We start from the raw sequence: 15,300 nt of genomic DNA, 5'->3' as shown, positions 1-15,300 counted from the left end.
CGAGGCCAGAGGAGCCCAAGGGAGAGGGTGAGGGTCAGATGGGCATTGCCCAGTCCCTAGCATTACCCTGCGGGGACTAAGATGCAAACACTCGCAGGGCAGTGCTCCCCTCCCCCCCGCCCCACCTCAGCGCAGCGGCTGCTGTGCAGCTTTGACTCAGGGTTGACTCTCAGGTCCATCACTGGCCGTGTGCCCTTGAACAAGTGCCATCAGCCTTCCCTATGTGAGGCAGCCTCCCCCCAGGCACCCTGGGAGAAGCGCCCAGCTCGGTACCCAGTGCACAGCTGTGGACACTGGGGACACGTCCCTGAGTCTCCTTACTGACATACATTAGCACAGATTTCACCAGCTATGGGGAGATGGCAACGTGGTTCTCACCCTCTCCCGTGGCTCCAAGCCACCCTGCCCCTCGGCTACTCCCGGCTCCGGGGACGTCTTCCAAGTCCCCCCACTGTGAGACGGTCATCGCTGGCCTGTGTGCTCCTGCCCTGCTAGCAGGGCGTCTGCTGCCCCAGGCTGCCCGTGTTTCCTGAGACTTCCCGCCCTGAGCCCGGGCAGGGCTGCCTGGTCTCAGCTGCCCCGGGAGCTCCCTGGTCCTCGTGACTCCATCCTTGCACATCTGCTCTGGGCGCCCTTGTTCTCAGTGCTCCCAGTGGACTGCTGCACAGTCCCCTGTCAAAGGGGCAAGGTCCCCTTCCTTTCCCAAGAGGGGGGCTCGGGAGGGGGCCGCACGTGGATGGCCTGGCCCCAGGCGCTGCGGGCTCGAGCCAGCTGAGCTGCTCTTCCTCGCCTCCTGAGTGGGGCTCAGACGGGTGGTGGGGAGGGCTGGTCCAGGGCAGTTTTATCCCAGCGACCCCACTGGACACCACAATACCCTTCTGACCCTTGATTCCTGGGGCTGGTTTATGCCAGACGCGTGCTTGTTGTCCGGGCCCCCCCAACCCCAGAACAGTGGTGGGTGCCGGGGGCCTCGTCACTTTAGCCTCTGGGTGTGTCCTGCAGTCTGAATCCCTCTTCTGGGCATCACCAGAGATCAACCCCCAACCCCTTCAGGAGCCTTCTGGATGCCCTTGTGCATAATTAGAGTTAAAATCTCCCCATGGAAGTCAGGGGGCCTAGGGGGAAATTATCTCTTTAAGACAATTCAGGGCTCCAGCCCCTCACTTATGCAAAGCTCTTTAGAACTAGCTCTCCAAGGCGGGGGTTGGGTGAGGGTTTCATAGTTCTGAATTGTCTTTCCCTCGTCATGACTTCTGCACCACCCAAATCAGGGAAACCCCTCTCTTTTCTGGGGGCGGGCATCAGCCTGGACGGACGTGAACACACAGTGTGACTCCTTGAATTCCCGACCACGTCACACACTTCCGATGTTGCATGGATGTCTTTGGACTCCGAATGGAGGACCCCTCAGTCCACACCCGTAAGAAGATTTGTGGATTTAAATTCCTTTTGTGCAGTTTAAAATATGAAAATATATCCAGTTCCTTGTCATATGACCCTAATCCTGGTTAATCGTGTTTCTCGGAGGCTCTTCTCCGAGCTGCCTGTTCTGAAGCACTGACGGTGCTTCTGGGCGTCTTTGCTTTCTCTTCCAGCCCCCCAGCAAAGGAGCAAGCAGGTAGTACTTGGGTAAGGAGAGGAAGATTTTTGCAAGCACAAGAGAGGATTCCCCCAACTGGCTGGCACTTCTCAGGTGTGACAGAAAGGGGTAAAAGGTCAAGTCAGTGCAGGAAGGAGGGGGGGAACTGAAGCCCCCAAAAGACGGGCTTCCCAAGCCACAGGGTGGAGGCAGGGCTGCAGTTACAACCCAGAGCAGCCAAGGGCTAAAGCTGCCTTGCCCCACTCAGGACTCCCCTGCGATCCTGTGATCCTGTGGGAGGTCCTGCGAGGAGGTGCCTGGTGGGTGTCACTAGGGAGCCTAGGGTGGGTGCTCGTTAGCACACCCCCTATTGGGACCCGGGGTGAATCTGGAGCCTGAGTGGTGCCCACTGGGAGCCCCTGGACAGGGAAACACCCAACTCCAACACCACCGGCTTCTGTCCCTGCCATAGCCCATCTCAATGGCACGAGGAGGACCAGGAGGCCTCCTGATGGCTGAGTCCCAGGCAGTGGTGGGAGCAGCATTGGGAGGATTCCAGAAAGAGCAGCTCCCGAGGTGGGAGGGGAGCTGGGGCTCAGGGCCGTCCAGCTGGCCTAGCAGCTCTTCATGCAAATCCTCTGAGGCTGCCAGGGCTGTTCCTAGAGCAGCTTGTTCCTCTGGGGAGAGTACGGGTGGGGAGGCATGGCTCCCTGCGGGCCCAGCCTCCAGGGGCTGCTGCTTGCATAAACCTCGGAGTTTTGCAGCAGGCAGGACTGTGGGGCCACTTGCCCCAATCAGCATCCTGGCCGGATGCAGGTGGTGGACTCCAAGTGGGTCACGAAGGCAGTTTAATGAAAGGGTTATTCACAAGGGCAGGGTCTGTGGTAGGAAACCCGAGGTCAGTGTGGTCCTTGGCGATGAGAACAGTGGGATGTCGCTAACCCTAGGACTAAGAGTCAAGAGGACGAGGACAGAAGTGTTCCTGGGATCCCAAAACAGAGCCATTACGTGGAGAGGGACACTTGACAGGAGCTAGAGGCCACCTGGTCTCGGCTGCCCCCAGGGAGGTGCCCAGGGCCATAACCACGTGACCTCAGCCCCCTTTCTCCCTCCAACCTTCTTTCTGCGTCCCCATGTATCAAAGCCGAGCAGAAGCCAGCCAGCGTGGAAACTCCGAGTGCAGGCCCTCAGGCAGCCCCGGGGCACAGAGCAGGGTGCCAGAGGTGGAGAGACCATCTGGAGGGAACCCCAAGCCCCTAGAAGGCCTGGATGCACACACCCAGCCCTCCTTGGCAGGCGGGGGTGGGTTGGTTGGGGATGGCGCTGCAGGGGGCGAGGTTCTGTCAGTCCTGATTTTCCTCCAGCCTGTGTGACTTACGCAAGTCTGGGCCCTCCTGGGCCTGCAGGAAACCCCACTGTTTCAAAACCCAAAGGGGCTTCCCATGGCTCCATGGAGATGTGGCTCCAGCCCTTATGGGACCGCCAGCCCTTGCCTGCCCCACCCCCACCCCAGCCCCCCTAGCATCTTCCTCTCTGGGTTTCTGCCCCACGTAGCCTTCTCTTTTTCAGTTCCTTGGGACTCACTTGGTCTCCTGAGAAGCCTTTGCACCGGCAGCTTCCTCTGCCTGGAGGCCCTGTCCTCTCTGACTAATTACCGGACGTCCCACACTCTCCCCTCCCCGACACTGAAGGAGGCTGTAGCAACTGGCTCTCCAGAGAACCAGCACCAACAGATGTATTGGTACATTCAACTGTATATGTATATTCAGAGGTTGATTTTGGGAACTGGCTCACACATTGGTGGGGCTGGTAAATTGAAATCTGGGTGGCAGGCCTGCAGGCTGGAACCTTCACGCCAAAAGTTGCAGCCTGAAGTGTGCGGTCTGTAGGGCAGGCAGGCGGGTGGGCTGGGAAGTCGGGCAGGGTTCCCGGCTTACTTCCCGTCATGGCCTGTTTGCCTCTGCATGGCCGGGACCTCCTCTCAGGCCTCACCTCACCCAGGCTCGGCTCCTCTCAGTGGTGTTTTCTGGAGGGATGTGGGTCGGGCTGTAGCAGAGGCTGGTCCTTCCTGACCCCGGAGAGGAGGGAGGGCCAGGTCCGGGCTGGACCACAGGAGCCTGACTGCTAGTTTTGTGTGTGACTCAGAGGGTGGAGCTGAGCTGGAGAAAACAAAACAGGGAAAGGAGGGTTCACATCCCTACCCCTGCCAGGCCCTGAGCTGGCCACACGCAAACCCTGTTCAATGCCCACACCGCCACCGCCACCACCACCGCCACCGTGCAGTGGGGATCATCGCTGTCCCTCTCATTCAGCTCAGATGCTGCAGGGCTCAGGGCAGGGCCTGACTTGACAACTCGGAACTAGACACCACCCTCTGGGCTCTCCCTTGCCCGGAATCCCAGCTCCTTGAGCAGGTCTCTTGACAGCTGTGGGCCTCTGTTCCCGCCTCTGAAAGATGGAGATGGTACCCAGTACCAGCACCGTGACTGTCATGGGCTCCAGCAATTTGATCCAGTATCGTATTTAAAACAGGGTCTGGCAAAGAGAGAGCCCGCCATGAATGGAGGGTGTCCTTACTGTTAATAGATTAATTAGTGCGCTGTGTGGCCCCCTGAGAGGCAGGGATGGTTTTTAACCTCCGTTTTATATATGAGGGACTTGAACCTCCAGCAGCCTGTGTGACGCCTGGGTCCCACTGCAAAGGGCTCAGTGCCTTTAGGATTTTCCTGCAGGACCACACCCCTGGCTGTAGCCGTCGGATCAACTCCCGACCTCTCTACCTCAGCCCCTTCTCGCTCCTTCTCCTGATGGATGAAAATCTCACCCCAAGACCCCTTCCAAGCCCCTTCCCCTGGGGAATGGGGGAACAGCCACACTGGGGCAGCTGCTGAATAGAGCGGGTTCCTTCTAAGGAAAGCCTGTCTGGGAGTCCGGGGCCTGGTTCCCCCTCAGCTGTGGCATTTTGCTGTGTGTCATCGGTTGAGTCACTTCCCCTTTCTGAGCTCAGCCTCCATGGCAGAAATGAGAGCGGGCGGGGGTGTTAGTGGGTGCTCCCTGCTGGAAAACACAGACCTCTGGAGGGATGTCAGTAATAAAACCTAACATCCCAATATTCTGTTGAGGATTTTTGCATCTATGTTAGTCGGTGATATTGGCCTGTAACTTCCTTTTTTGTGTGACATCTGTGTGAATGTCTGGTTTTGGTGTCAGGGTGATGGTGGCCTCATAGAATGAGTTCAAAACTGCTTCTTTCTCTGCAGTCTTTTGGTGCAGTTTGAGAAAGACAGGTGTTAACTCCTCTCTGAGTGTTTGGTGGAGCTCGCCATCTGGTCCTGGACTGTTGTTTGCTGGGAGATTTTTAAATTACTGATTCAATTTCATTACAGCTAATCTGTCTGTTCATATGTTATATCTATTTTTGGTTTAGTCTTGGCAGATGTCTTTTTTTTTTTTTTTTTTTAGTCTCTATTTCATTTATTTCTGTTCTGATTTTTATGATTTCTTTCCTTCTACTAACTTTGAGAGTTTTCAGCTATTATGTCTTCAGATATGTTCTCTGCCCCTTTGTCTTGCTCGTCTCCTTCTGGAACCCCCTATAATGTAAATATTAGTATGTGTGATGCTGTCCCAGAAGTCTTTTAAATTGTCCTCATTTTTTTTTTATTTTTTGCACTATTTATTTGTTTGTTGAAGTATTGCAGTGTTGTGTTAATTTCTGGTTACAGCATAGTGATTCAGTTATAAATATATATTCCATTTCATATTATTTTTTATTATATAGGGATTTGCAGATACTAACTACTATATATAAAAAGGATAAACAGCAAGATCCTACTTCATAGCACAGGGAACTATATTCAGAATCTTGTAATAACCTATAATAAAAAAAAAGCACCTGGTGGTTCCTGGGGCTGGTGCCCTCCCACTGGCATGCGAGGCGTGGTCCTAGGCCGTCTGGTGGACAGAGCTGATTCCCGGGGTGACTGTGGGCTTAGGGGTTCCTGTGGCCGTTGCCCTGCTGGTGGCTGGGTCTGTGTCCCTGCCCAGTTAGTTGCTTGGTCTGAGGCGCCCCAGTACTGCTGCCCAGAGGCTGTTGGCTGGGGCTGGGAGCTTAAAAGCTGGAGGGAGGATTCCACCATGGCCCTGGCCGGCACCAGTGTCCTTGAGGTAGAATGAGCTCCCCAAATGGCTGCCACCAGTGTCTGTGTCCCCAGGGTGAGTCCCAGTTGCCTCCTGCCTCTCTGGGAGGCCCTCCAAGATCAGCACGGGGGTCTGACCCAGGCTCCTTTCGAGTTACTGCTTCTGTCCTGGGCCCCAGACCGTGTGACGGCTTGCGTGCTCCCTTTAAGAGTGGCGCCTCTATTTCCCTCTGCTTCTCCCGAAAGTAAGCCTCACTGGCCTGCAAAGCTACACCTTCAGGGGGCTTGTCCTCCTGGCGCAGGACCTCCGGGCTGGGGCGGCAGACGTGGGGCTCTGACCCCTCACTCCTGGGGGAGAACCCCTGCAGTGGTAATTGTCCCCCTGTTCGTGGGTTGCCCACCTGAGAGTGTATGGGTCTAGACTGTTCCACGAGTCTGCCCCTCCTACCCCTCTCGTTGTGGTTCCATCTTTAGATCTTCACTTGTAGAAGCTCTTTTCTACTAGATGCTGGTCTTTCTCATCAACAGTTGCTCTGTAAATAGTTGTAATTATTTCGTGCCCATGGGAGGAGGTGAACTTAGGGTCTTCTTCCTCTGCCGTCTTGGCCACTCCTCCAGAATTGTTCTTCTTTGGTAGAAGGTTTGGTGGGGCGGCCCTTCACCAGTCAGTTCTGATTTCATTATGCCCTGGGCTACCATGTGAAACCTGCCAGGACCCCAAAGGCCAGGGCATGCTGGGATTCATTCATCAGTGGTCAGAGGGTTCACAGATGCTGATTCCTCACGACTGCTCACTGTGTCCTCAGGACGGGCTGAGCCAGGAAGTCATCCTCACAGCGTAGCCCAAAGCTGGTGTGGGAGGAGGCAAAGCGAAGGCAGATGGAGGCGGGCATCTTTGGGGGCAGGGAGATGGTGGCAGGCGAGTGGCTGCAGCTGGTGTGAGGAGACTTGTCCTGGGACCTCCGGGGCCTCTCTGCCCCTCCCCCTTGCTCCAGATTTGCCAAGCCCCTGACGTGTGCAGGACGCCACGCCAGGCACACGGTGAAGATGGATCCCATGGCCTCCCCGCTCCGGCTGTGGCTGAAGTGTCAGACTGCTTATCCCACCACGGACTAGAAAAGCTGGATGAGATGGAAATTCAGCCCTTTGAAGGTGTGAGAGAACAACCAAGGCAGCCAGGACTTGAGGGACGTAGATTCCTGAGAGAAGGGAAGTGAGTGGGGTGAGCCTGATATTTCCCACCACCTTCCTGCATGAGGGATATGCTGGCTCCTAGAAATTCCGGAGGACAAGCAGTCTCAGGAGGCCAGGAGTGAAAAATAATAATGATGGAATGAAATAAAAATGGAATTCAGGACTATCAATTCAGCTGTAACGAAGGAGCCAAGAACCTCGAGCGACGGAAACCACAGGAAGGGAGTCATTATTCTGCACCTCTTTTTCCTTTCAAAGCATTTGCCAGGATTTAAATTGCCTGGGCCCAGAGCCTAAGGAAACAAGCTGGAAACAGCAGCTGAGAGGCTGAAAAGCTAGACTGAGCTTTTGACAATCTCACAGTGTAGGGGAGACAGAAATTAGAAGTGAGAGCAGGGAAGAGGCCCCTTGGTGGGTATCCCAGCTTCCGCTTCAGAAGGGCTCTGCCCGTAAGTCAGAACAAACCAGAAATAACCAGTCATCACAAAGATTAAGTGCAGCCCCGATCATCCCGCGTACCAATTGGAGCAAGGCCATGGGCCTGTGCGTTGCCTGCCTCCAGGAGCAAACAGATTCCTCCCTGAGTGAGACAATCTTATCCTCATTCTCCACCTTTACCAGACATGCCAGGAGACAGAACCAAATGACCAAAGAGAGAGAAGAAGAGAAAACAGACAATAGCAATACAGCCACATCTCATCCAGACGTCACAAGGGTTAGACATGGTCTGTAAAATACCTGCGATGGATAATTGCAGGAAAATCGATGTCAAGGTGGAGAGTTTCACCTGAAAACTAGAACTTACAAAAAAATGACTCAGATGGAAACTCTAGAACTGAAAAAACAATTCCTAAAATGAATGTAAGATATAATTCAGACAGATGAGACACAGCAAAAGAGAGGATGAACCAGGTAGTGTCTATCTCAGGAAGTTGGAAAGATGACGAATTTCCAACCCAAAGAAATGACAAGGAAGGAAATGATGAAGACGAGAGCAGGTCCTGAGAAAGTAGGACAATTAGCTGGGCCTGCAGAGGAGGGCCCAGGAACAGGCAGAAGCCTGGAGCAAAGTGCTGGCTTTGCCACTGACTTGCTGTGTGACCTTGGTCAAGTCACTTGCCTTCTCTGAACCTTAGTTTCCCGTTTCAGGGAAACAAATGTGATTGCTCATTTTGCTCAGTTGATGTGTGGGTCCCATGGAGAACAGTCATGGCAGCTCTTTGTTAGAAGCGCTGGCATTGCCGACAGCGTGCCGTGTTCACACAGACATTTCACCAACGATGATGGTACAGGAGGCTCTGCAAAGAGTTCAGAGGGCATCCTAGCCTTTGAGAACTGCTGTGTAGTTCAGCGGGCATTAACCAAACATTCACAAACCCATACTGTTCATTCATTTGGTTTTCCCAGGATTTGAAACCACTCTTCCCTCAGTGGCTGGTAATTGCCCCCGTCTTCCTACTGCCAGGGGAGTCTCTGTTCATTAGGGACCCCCCTTCGGGAAAATCGTTACTTTCTGAGTCCTTGAAAGGACACTGACATGTGTCAGCATCATGCTGGTGACCCCATTAGACTGTCACATACACATTCTCTGTGCCTTCTCCAGTACACCAGTCTGTGGCTGGGAGATGACTGCCTCTCTACACACAGGACAGGGAGCTGTGTCCTCTTCCCCTCCCTCTCCTCTTTCTCTTTGTTTTGGTGAGGCGTGGCCAGCCTCCCTCACTGTGCACTTGGCATGCGGAGATCTTTGGCCCATGGCGTCTTGGCCAAGGTTCCATCTCAGGGAGCCAGGGCTGGCGTTCCCCGTGTGTTGCAGGCTGCCTCACTCAGTAAAGTACAAGAAGTCACGCTTTCTTCATTTCTTCCCTGGGGCTGGGGAAGAGGTAGAGGGCTGTTCTTGCTTTTCCACTGCAGTGTTTTCCAAGGCTTCCAAAAGTGCTAACTGATACCAGCCTGGAAGTGTCTGCTGGGAGGTGGGATGAGAACGGGCATTCTGGCTTTGGAGATGCAGCTACCACATTGTGCCAGATGGGTGGGAGGAGGGTGTCATGATCCCCCGGCTTCTGCAGCTCAGCCTTGTCTTCTGTCCCAACTCTTACCCCTCTGCTCCCCTTCCAGCATTCGCGTAGAACATTAACATCTCTCTCATGGAGCTGGGACATTGTAGGGAACCTAACCTCTCCTTTGATATTTACTTGATCAACAAGGCTCAGTGACCATCCATTTCAGTGAACTTGTCTCTGCTCTTGGCATCAGGATGGAGTCAGTAAGAGCATCAATGGACCCTGCTTATTACAAAGGCAAGTGTAATGAGACCATGTGCCTCCTCTGCTCAGACCCTGCAGTGCGTCTCCACGTCATTCAGAGAAACTTGGACTTGACCGTGGCTTCTGCAGCTCCACACACCCTCCAGCCCACTACAGACAGGCCTGCTCCGCTCTGATCCCACCACCTACAGCTCCCTGATCCAGGGGCACCAGCCTCCTTTCTCCCAAAGTCACTGGGGCCTTGCGGATGTCAGGGACGCTCCCACCTTAGAACTTTTCACGCTAGATCACAGCCACCTCGCCCAGAGCCTGGCACAGCACAGGGCCCCAGCAAATATGGAGTGCGTCAATCAAATGAATTGACAGACCTCACTCAACTGACAGCCCAGAGAAGTAGGCAGAATCCATGCTGTCAGCCCCATTTTCCAGTTGAAGGAATGGGTCAGAGAGGGTAGGTAACTTGTTCATAGTCACACAGCAAATGGGTCTTGCAGCCTGGTGAGAATCAGAATCTTCTGACTCTCAGTCTGTGCTTTCTTGCTCAGATCTCACCTCTGAATCAGTGGCCCTTGCCTTTTCCATCATTCACCTCTGCGTTCCTTCATGCCACGTGTGATGCAGGTGACAGGGCCAGGACAGTGAGTGAGACTGCATTTCTATCCTCACAGAGCTCGCAGCCCAGGGAGGAGACAGATAAGTACACAGTGCATGCAGAGCAGAGTCAGGACGCCGTGGAAGCCAGAAGAGGCCTCAACTCAGGCCAGGAGTGGGCAGGCCTCCCTCCAGGAGTCAGCGCCAGCTGAGCCCTGAAGAAGGAATCCAAGCCAAGCGGGGTGGGGTGGATTTTCCAGACAGCAGAGCAACTGTGACCTGTGGGTTAGTCATGTTGCTTCAGGATAAGAGCAATCTGCTTTAAACAATAAAGTGGATTTATTCGCTCATGTCGCCAGAAAGTCAAGGTGCAGGGTGGGCTGCAGGGACGGCTAGACAGGGGATTCAGCACCACTTGTCTGGCCCCATTCAGTCCTCACCTCTTCTGAGGAGCTAGCGAGATGTCCAGCGTGACCATGACCTCCATCCACATCCAAGTGGCAAAGTGGCCAGGGCCAAAGAACGTGTTGAACCTCCCTACAAAATCAAGCGTTTCACTCTGGATGAATCAGGCTACGTATCCATCCCTGGACCAGTTACTGGGGGAGGAGGTGTGGGAAGGCTCTGCCTGCCAGGTTGAATCAGAGCCCGCCCTTGAGGATAAGCAGGGTAATCTAACTCAGATGGCAGAGCTGCTGCTGCTGGAGGAGCAGGGGCGGCTGGAAGGGACAACGCCAGACACCATTAGGCTCTCGGTACAAGTCAGGTCGCCGTGACAAGTAGAAGCGAAGCAGTAAGCAAATGGAAAGACCTCGCCCCTGGGGCTGAGACGCTGGGGAAGCAGTAGGACGTTGCAACACGTCTCGAGCCCTGGGTCTCTCCAGGAAGGCAGTGTGGATTTCATCTGATTTTTGAGCTGTCCCACTTTCTACCAGAAGGTAATCGGTCTCCCTCCCATGGCCACTTTCCTGGTGGGGGCGGAAATAAATTTATATATATCTCTCCTGCCCATTGATAAGGCTGCATGTTGAGGATGCGGAAGGAATCGATCAGACAAACAGAGACGCACATTCCAAGCCAAAGGCGAAGTGCTCATGTCCCAGTGCAGGGGAGGGCCCGCAGCTGCGCTCTGCAGAAGCCCAGAGAGCCAGCGCAGTGTGGGGACCTGTGTTACGGGCATCTGAGGAGGCCTCGCTGGCTTTCTTGGATTAAATAACCTCCCCTTTCTCTATATCCCTCCAACTGTGGTCATCTGGAGACCAGTTAACAGACAGGGCGTCCTGTCCAGGGCAGAGCCCCTGCCCCTGTTCCAGGTGCACGTAAATCAGCGATTGTGGATCTGGGTTCAGACCCCGCTTCTCCTTTTCCCCATGACCTTGGGCGAGTCATTTAACGTCTTTGAATCTTAGTTTCTTCTAAGGACAACCTGGGAAACTCCTATCTAACTGACAGTATACTTTGTCCATTATCTAAGGAAATAGATAATATATGAATGTACCGTCCTGTCTGGCTCTTAGTGGGCCATCCAAGAATATTCATTCATACCTTGAAAATGGAAAATTAAAGACTAGCAATTGCTTCATGAATACTAGAAACGCAGCATATATCATTTTGTCTTATCTTTATAATCATTCTGTAAGTGGAGGTGTTATTACGTCATTTTACAGAAGGGGAAACTGAGGGCGCCGAAAGTTAAATAACTTTCCCAGAACCGTAGAACTTCTAAACCAGTACTTGAACCTAGGCCAGGTGGAAGCACTGTTTTTTTTTTTGTTTGTTTGTTTGTTTTTTTTTGAGAGGGAGACGTGACTTTATTAGAAAAAGTAAAAAAAAAAAAAAAAAAAAAAAAAAAAAAACCACAAAAAACTGGTGAGTTTGTTCTCAACGGATGCCTTGGTGGATGAGGCTGCTTTTGGCTGGATTGGCCTTTTCCCGCTCCCGCCGCCGTGCAGGGTCCAACTCAAAGCAGCGCCACAGCCGCAGGGTCTCATCTGCTGCTGCTGATGCCACTGTAGCTCCATCTGGGCTCATGGTCAGACTTAGGACCCGGGCTATGTGTCCTTTGAGCTCAGCCACCTTGGCCATAGTTGGGTACTTCCAAATGACCAGCTGGTTCTGGGCAAAGCCATGGCCTGAGATGAGCTCCTTGTAGTGGGAAGACGGGCATCCACAGCACTCAGACAGGCCCCAGAGCAGACATTCCAGATACGAATGTGTCGATCACTGGTGCCCCCTCCAGTTGCCAGGACATTGGACTGCCAGGGACACCAAGCTACAGCCTTGACAGCCCCTTGATGCTGGGTGAATGTCTGCAGAGGAACCCAGCCACTCTCTCCAGGAGCACTGGGCCACACGTTGACCAAATTATCATTGCCACCACTGGCTAAATGTCGTCCATCTGGGGCCCAGTGCAGCCCACACACTTCCTGGCTGTGGCCACATGGTGTTCTGCTACCCGAACGTCATGGTGGTGGATGTGGCCAGAGCGTGAGCCACTGGACAGGATATAGCTATTCCAACAGAGGGAGCCCACTCGGGCAGAATGACTGGTCATGTTTCGAAGTTGTTTCTGCTGTTGCACATCCCATAGCTGCATCTCAGCACTGCTGGTGCCCACAGCCAGGTAGTTGCCCTCTTTGATCCAGGATACAGAAGACACATAGTCCCCAGGCTGCTCCATTTGCAGCAGCTGCAGGATGTCACCAGAGCTGGCACTCCACAGGTACACACTGTTGTCCAATGCCACAGCCAGTACATTCCCAGAGCTCCAATCCACAAGGTTCAGGTAGTAGTCATTCCGGATTTCAGGGGCATCCAGGATCCCTGGATTTTGGTTATTGTTGAACTTCAGAAAATCCAAGAGGGTGAGGGAGAGGGAGAGTGGCACACGCTCGCATCTCTGGGTGCCCAGCACTGTACATGCGTCATTTACTCATTTCACAAATTTTAGTTGAATGCTTAAATGCACTGGGTTCTGGCTGTGGGAAAGATGTCCCTGGGCAATCTTGCAGAATCAGCATCACCATCCCATTTTAGACATGCACATACTGAGGCTCAAGAAGGTAGAAAATTGTCCATAGCCACCTGCCACATCGGCTTGACAAGAGAGCAAAAGATGATGGGAGGAAGTGGAGAGAGAAAAACATTAGAATTTCATCCTGTTTTCTTCCTCCTTTTCTGTGCAGATGACAGACAACCCTCGGTGCCCTTGTCAAGCCAGCCACTTCGGCACCACACCTCTGGTGACAGCACGGGCAAGACCAAGTTCTAATTAAGGATCATCCCGCACCATCGTTTCCAAAGGACAGTGGCAAAGGCAGCCTCCCTCTGTCCTGCACCGTGACGCTTCCTTCGAGGTCCTCACCTCCGAGGGACCCTAGACTGTCACAAGGATTAATTACACTTCAACCCCTTTGGTTGGAAAAGGAAATCACTGTTATTAAGTTTGATTAAAGCTTCATCAAGAGACATTATCGGCTGTTTAAGAGTTGCTGACAAAGCAAGCATCTTTATTTCCCGAAAAGACAAATTGTATGTCAGCAGAGCCAACCCACCACAAGTGGTCCACTTAACCTTTGAATGGCACGGGTGGTGTCCAGCACTGCCAGGTGGCCGTCGCCCCGTGGAAGCGAAGTTGGCTGTGGGAGGCTTTGAGGCTCCCTGGGAGTCCCTGCCTTGCCTTGTGATCGAGCTTCTGTCTCTGGACTCTTTCTCCCGAGCTCCTCCTCAGTTAGGTGTGATTTGCTCCAGCCCATCCCTGGGAGGCACCCACCACCCCATCGGGAAACCAGAAATGGCGGCCCCGAGGAAAAAAACTCTCAAAGTCCTCACCTTCCTTGTGCTCTTTATCTTCCTCACCTCCTTCTTCCTGAACTACTCCCACACCATGATGACCACCATCTGGTTCCCCAAGCAGATGGTCATTGAGCTCTCGGAGAACTTGAAGAGGCTCATGAAGTACTCCAACCGGCCCTGCACCTGCGCCCGCTGCATCGGACAGCGGAAGGTCTCCTCCTGGTTCGATGAGAGGTTCAACTGGTCCATGCAGCCGCTGCTGACGGCCAAGAACGCGCTCCTGGAGGAAGGCACTTACAGCTGGTGGCTGGTGAGAGCTGGCGCTGAGTGTGGGGCTGGGGGCGAGGGAGCGGGGTGCCTGCTGCCCAACGCTCGGGCCGTGGGGAGCACCTGGGGCCCTGCCAGGCGCTTGGCAGGATTCAGACTACTGGCCATTCATACATTCACTTATTCAGCATCTACTTTTTATTCTTATTTTTTATTGAAGTGTAATCGATTTACAATGTGAGTTTCAGGTGTACAGCAAAGGGATTCAGTTAGTCATATGCGTACATACATATATTTTTTTTTCAGTTGCTTTTCCATTACAGTTTATTACAGAAACTGAATATAGTTCCCTGTGCTATACAGTAAGTCTCTGTTGTTTATTTTATATATGGTAATACATATCTGTTAATCCCAAACTCCTAATTTATCCCTCCCCCTTCCTTCCCTGCTGGTAACCGCATGTTCAGCACCTATTTACTGAGGATCTGCTCTATGGAAATCAGAGCAGAGGGTTGTGTATTAGTTTCCTGTGTGTCTGCAGTAACAGAAGACCACAAACCGGGTGGCTGAAAGCAACAGAAACACCGTCTCTCACAGCTCTGGATGCAGAAGTCTGAGATCAAGGTGTCAGCCCCTTGGTTCCTCCCCAAAACTCTGTGGGAGAATCTGTCCCTTGCCTCTCTCCCAGCTTCTGAGGGTCCCTGGCAATATATGGATTCCTTGGCTCATAGACTCCAGTCTCTGCCCTCATCTTCACATGGCCCACTTCTCCGTGTCTCTCTGCATCTCAGGCTCCTCTCTGCCTTTCTTTATCAGGACACCTGCCATTGAGCTTAAGGCTCACCATATATCCAAGGTGACTTCATTGCAAATTCCTTAACTTACTTATACCTGCAAAGACTCTTTTCCCAAATAAGGTCGCGTTCACAGGTTCCAGGGGATAGGACTTGGACATAGCTTTTTGGAGGCCACCATTTAACCCACTACAGATATTGAGAAGCAAAAAAGAGACAAGATCTTTATTCTTGTGGAATTATATTCTGGCAGAGAGAGACAGATAAGAAACAAATAAGGAGTTGGGGATTAACAGACGCACATTACTATATATAAACTAGATCTATGACAGGAACTACTGTACAGCATAGGGAACTATATTCAATTTCTTGTAATAACGTATAATGGAAAAGAATCCTTAAAAATGTATGTATGTGTGTATATGTATAATTGAATCCCTTGGCTGTACATCTGAAACTAATATTGTGAATCAACTACACTTCAATAAAATTTAAAAAAAAAATAAACAAGATAGAATCAGCTAGAAGTGTTCTAATGAAGACCAAAGAGGTTTGGGACAGGGAGATGTTTAGGTCAGGGGCCTCTGTAAATGGGGTCATCTGGAAGATCTGTGAGGAGGCAGGGCATGAGCTGATGCTCAAAGGCGGAGAAAGCATTGGCCATGGAAGGATCA

The 15,300-nt window shown here is 52.5% G+C and overlaps 1 protein-coding gene and 1 pseudogene across 7 annotated transcripts in view; one reads left to right on the top strand and one right to left on the bottom strand.

Annotated features, from left to right (window-relative positions):
- The window catches only part of ST3GAL1 (ST3 beta-galactoside alpha-2,3-sialyltransferase 1), an 85,973-nt gene that overhangs the window by 56,132 nt on the left and 14,541 nt on the right, over nt 1–15,300 (top strand). For all 7 annotated transcript variants that reach the window (XM_045508461.2, XM_010972673.3, XM_010972671.3 and 4 more), the window contains one exon: nt 12,956–13,875. In XM_045508461.2, coding sequence (XP_045364417.1) covers nt 13,564–13,875 — 312 coding nt within the window. In that variant the 5' untranslated portion in view covers nt 12,956–13,563. The remainder of the gene's footprint in view (nt 1–12,955; nt 13,876–15,300) is intronic.
- Nucleotides 11,078–12,863, bottom strand: LOC105082985 (cell division cycle protein 20 homolog pseudogene; annotated as a pseudogene).

Source organism: Camelus bactrianus, chromosome 25, assembly GCF_048773025.1.
Source record: "Camelus bactrianus isolate YW-2024 breed Bactrian camel chromosome 25, ASM4877302v1, whole genome shotgun sequence".
Lineage (NCBI taxonomy): Eukaryota > Metazoa > Chordata > Mammalia > Artiodactyla > Camelidae > Camelus > Camelus bactrianus.
Note: the sequence above shows the minus strand (reverse complement) of the source record. Positions and strands in the feature narration are given on the sequence as shown.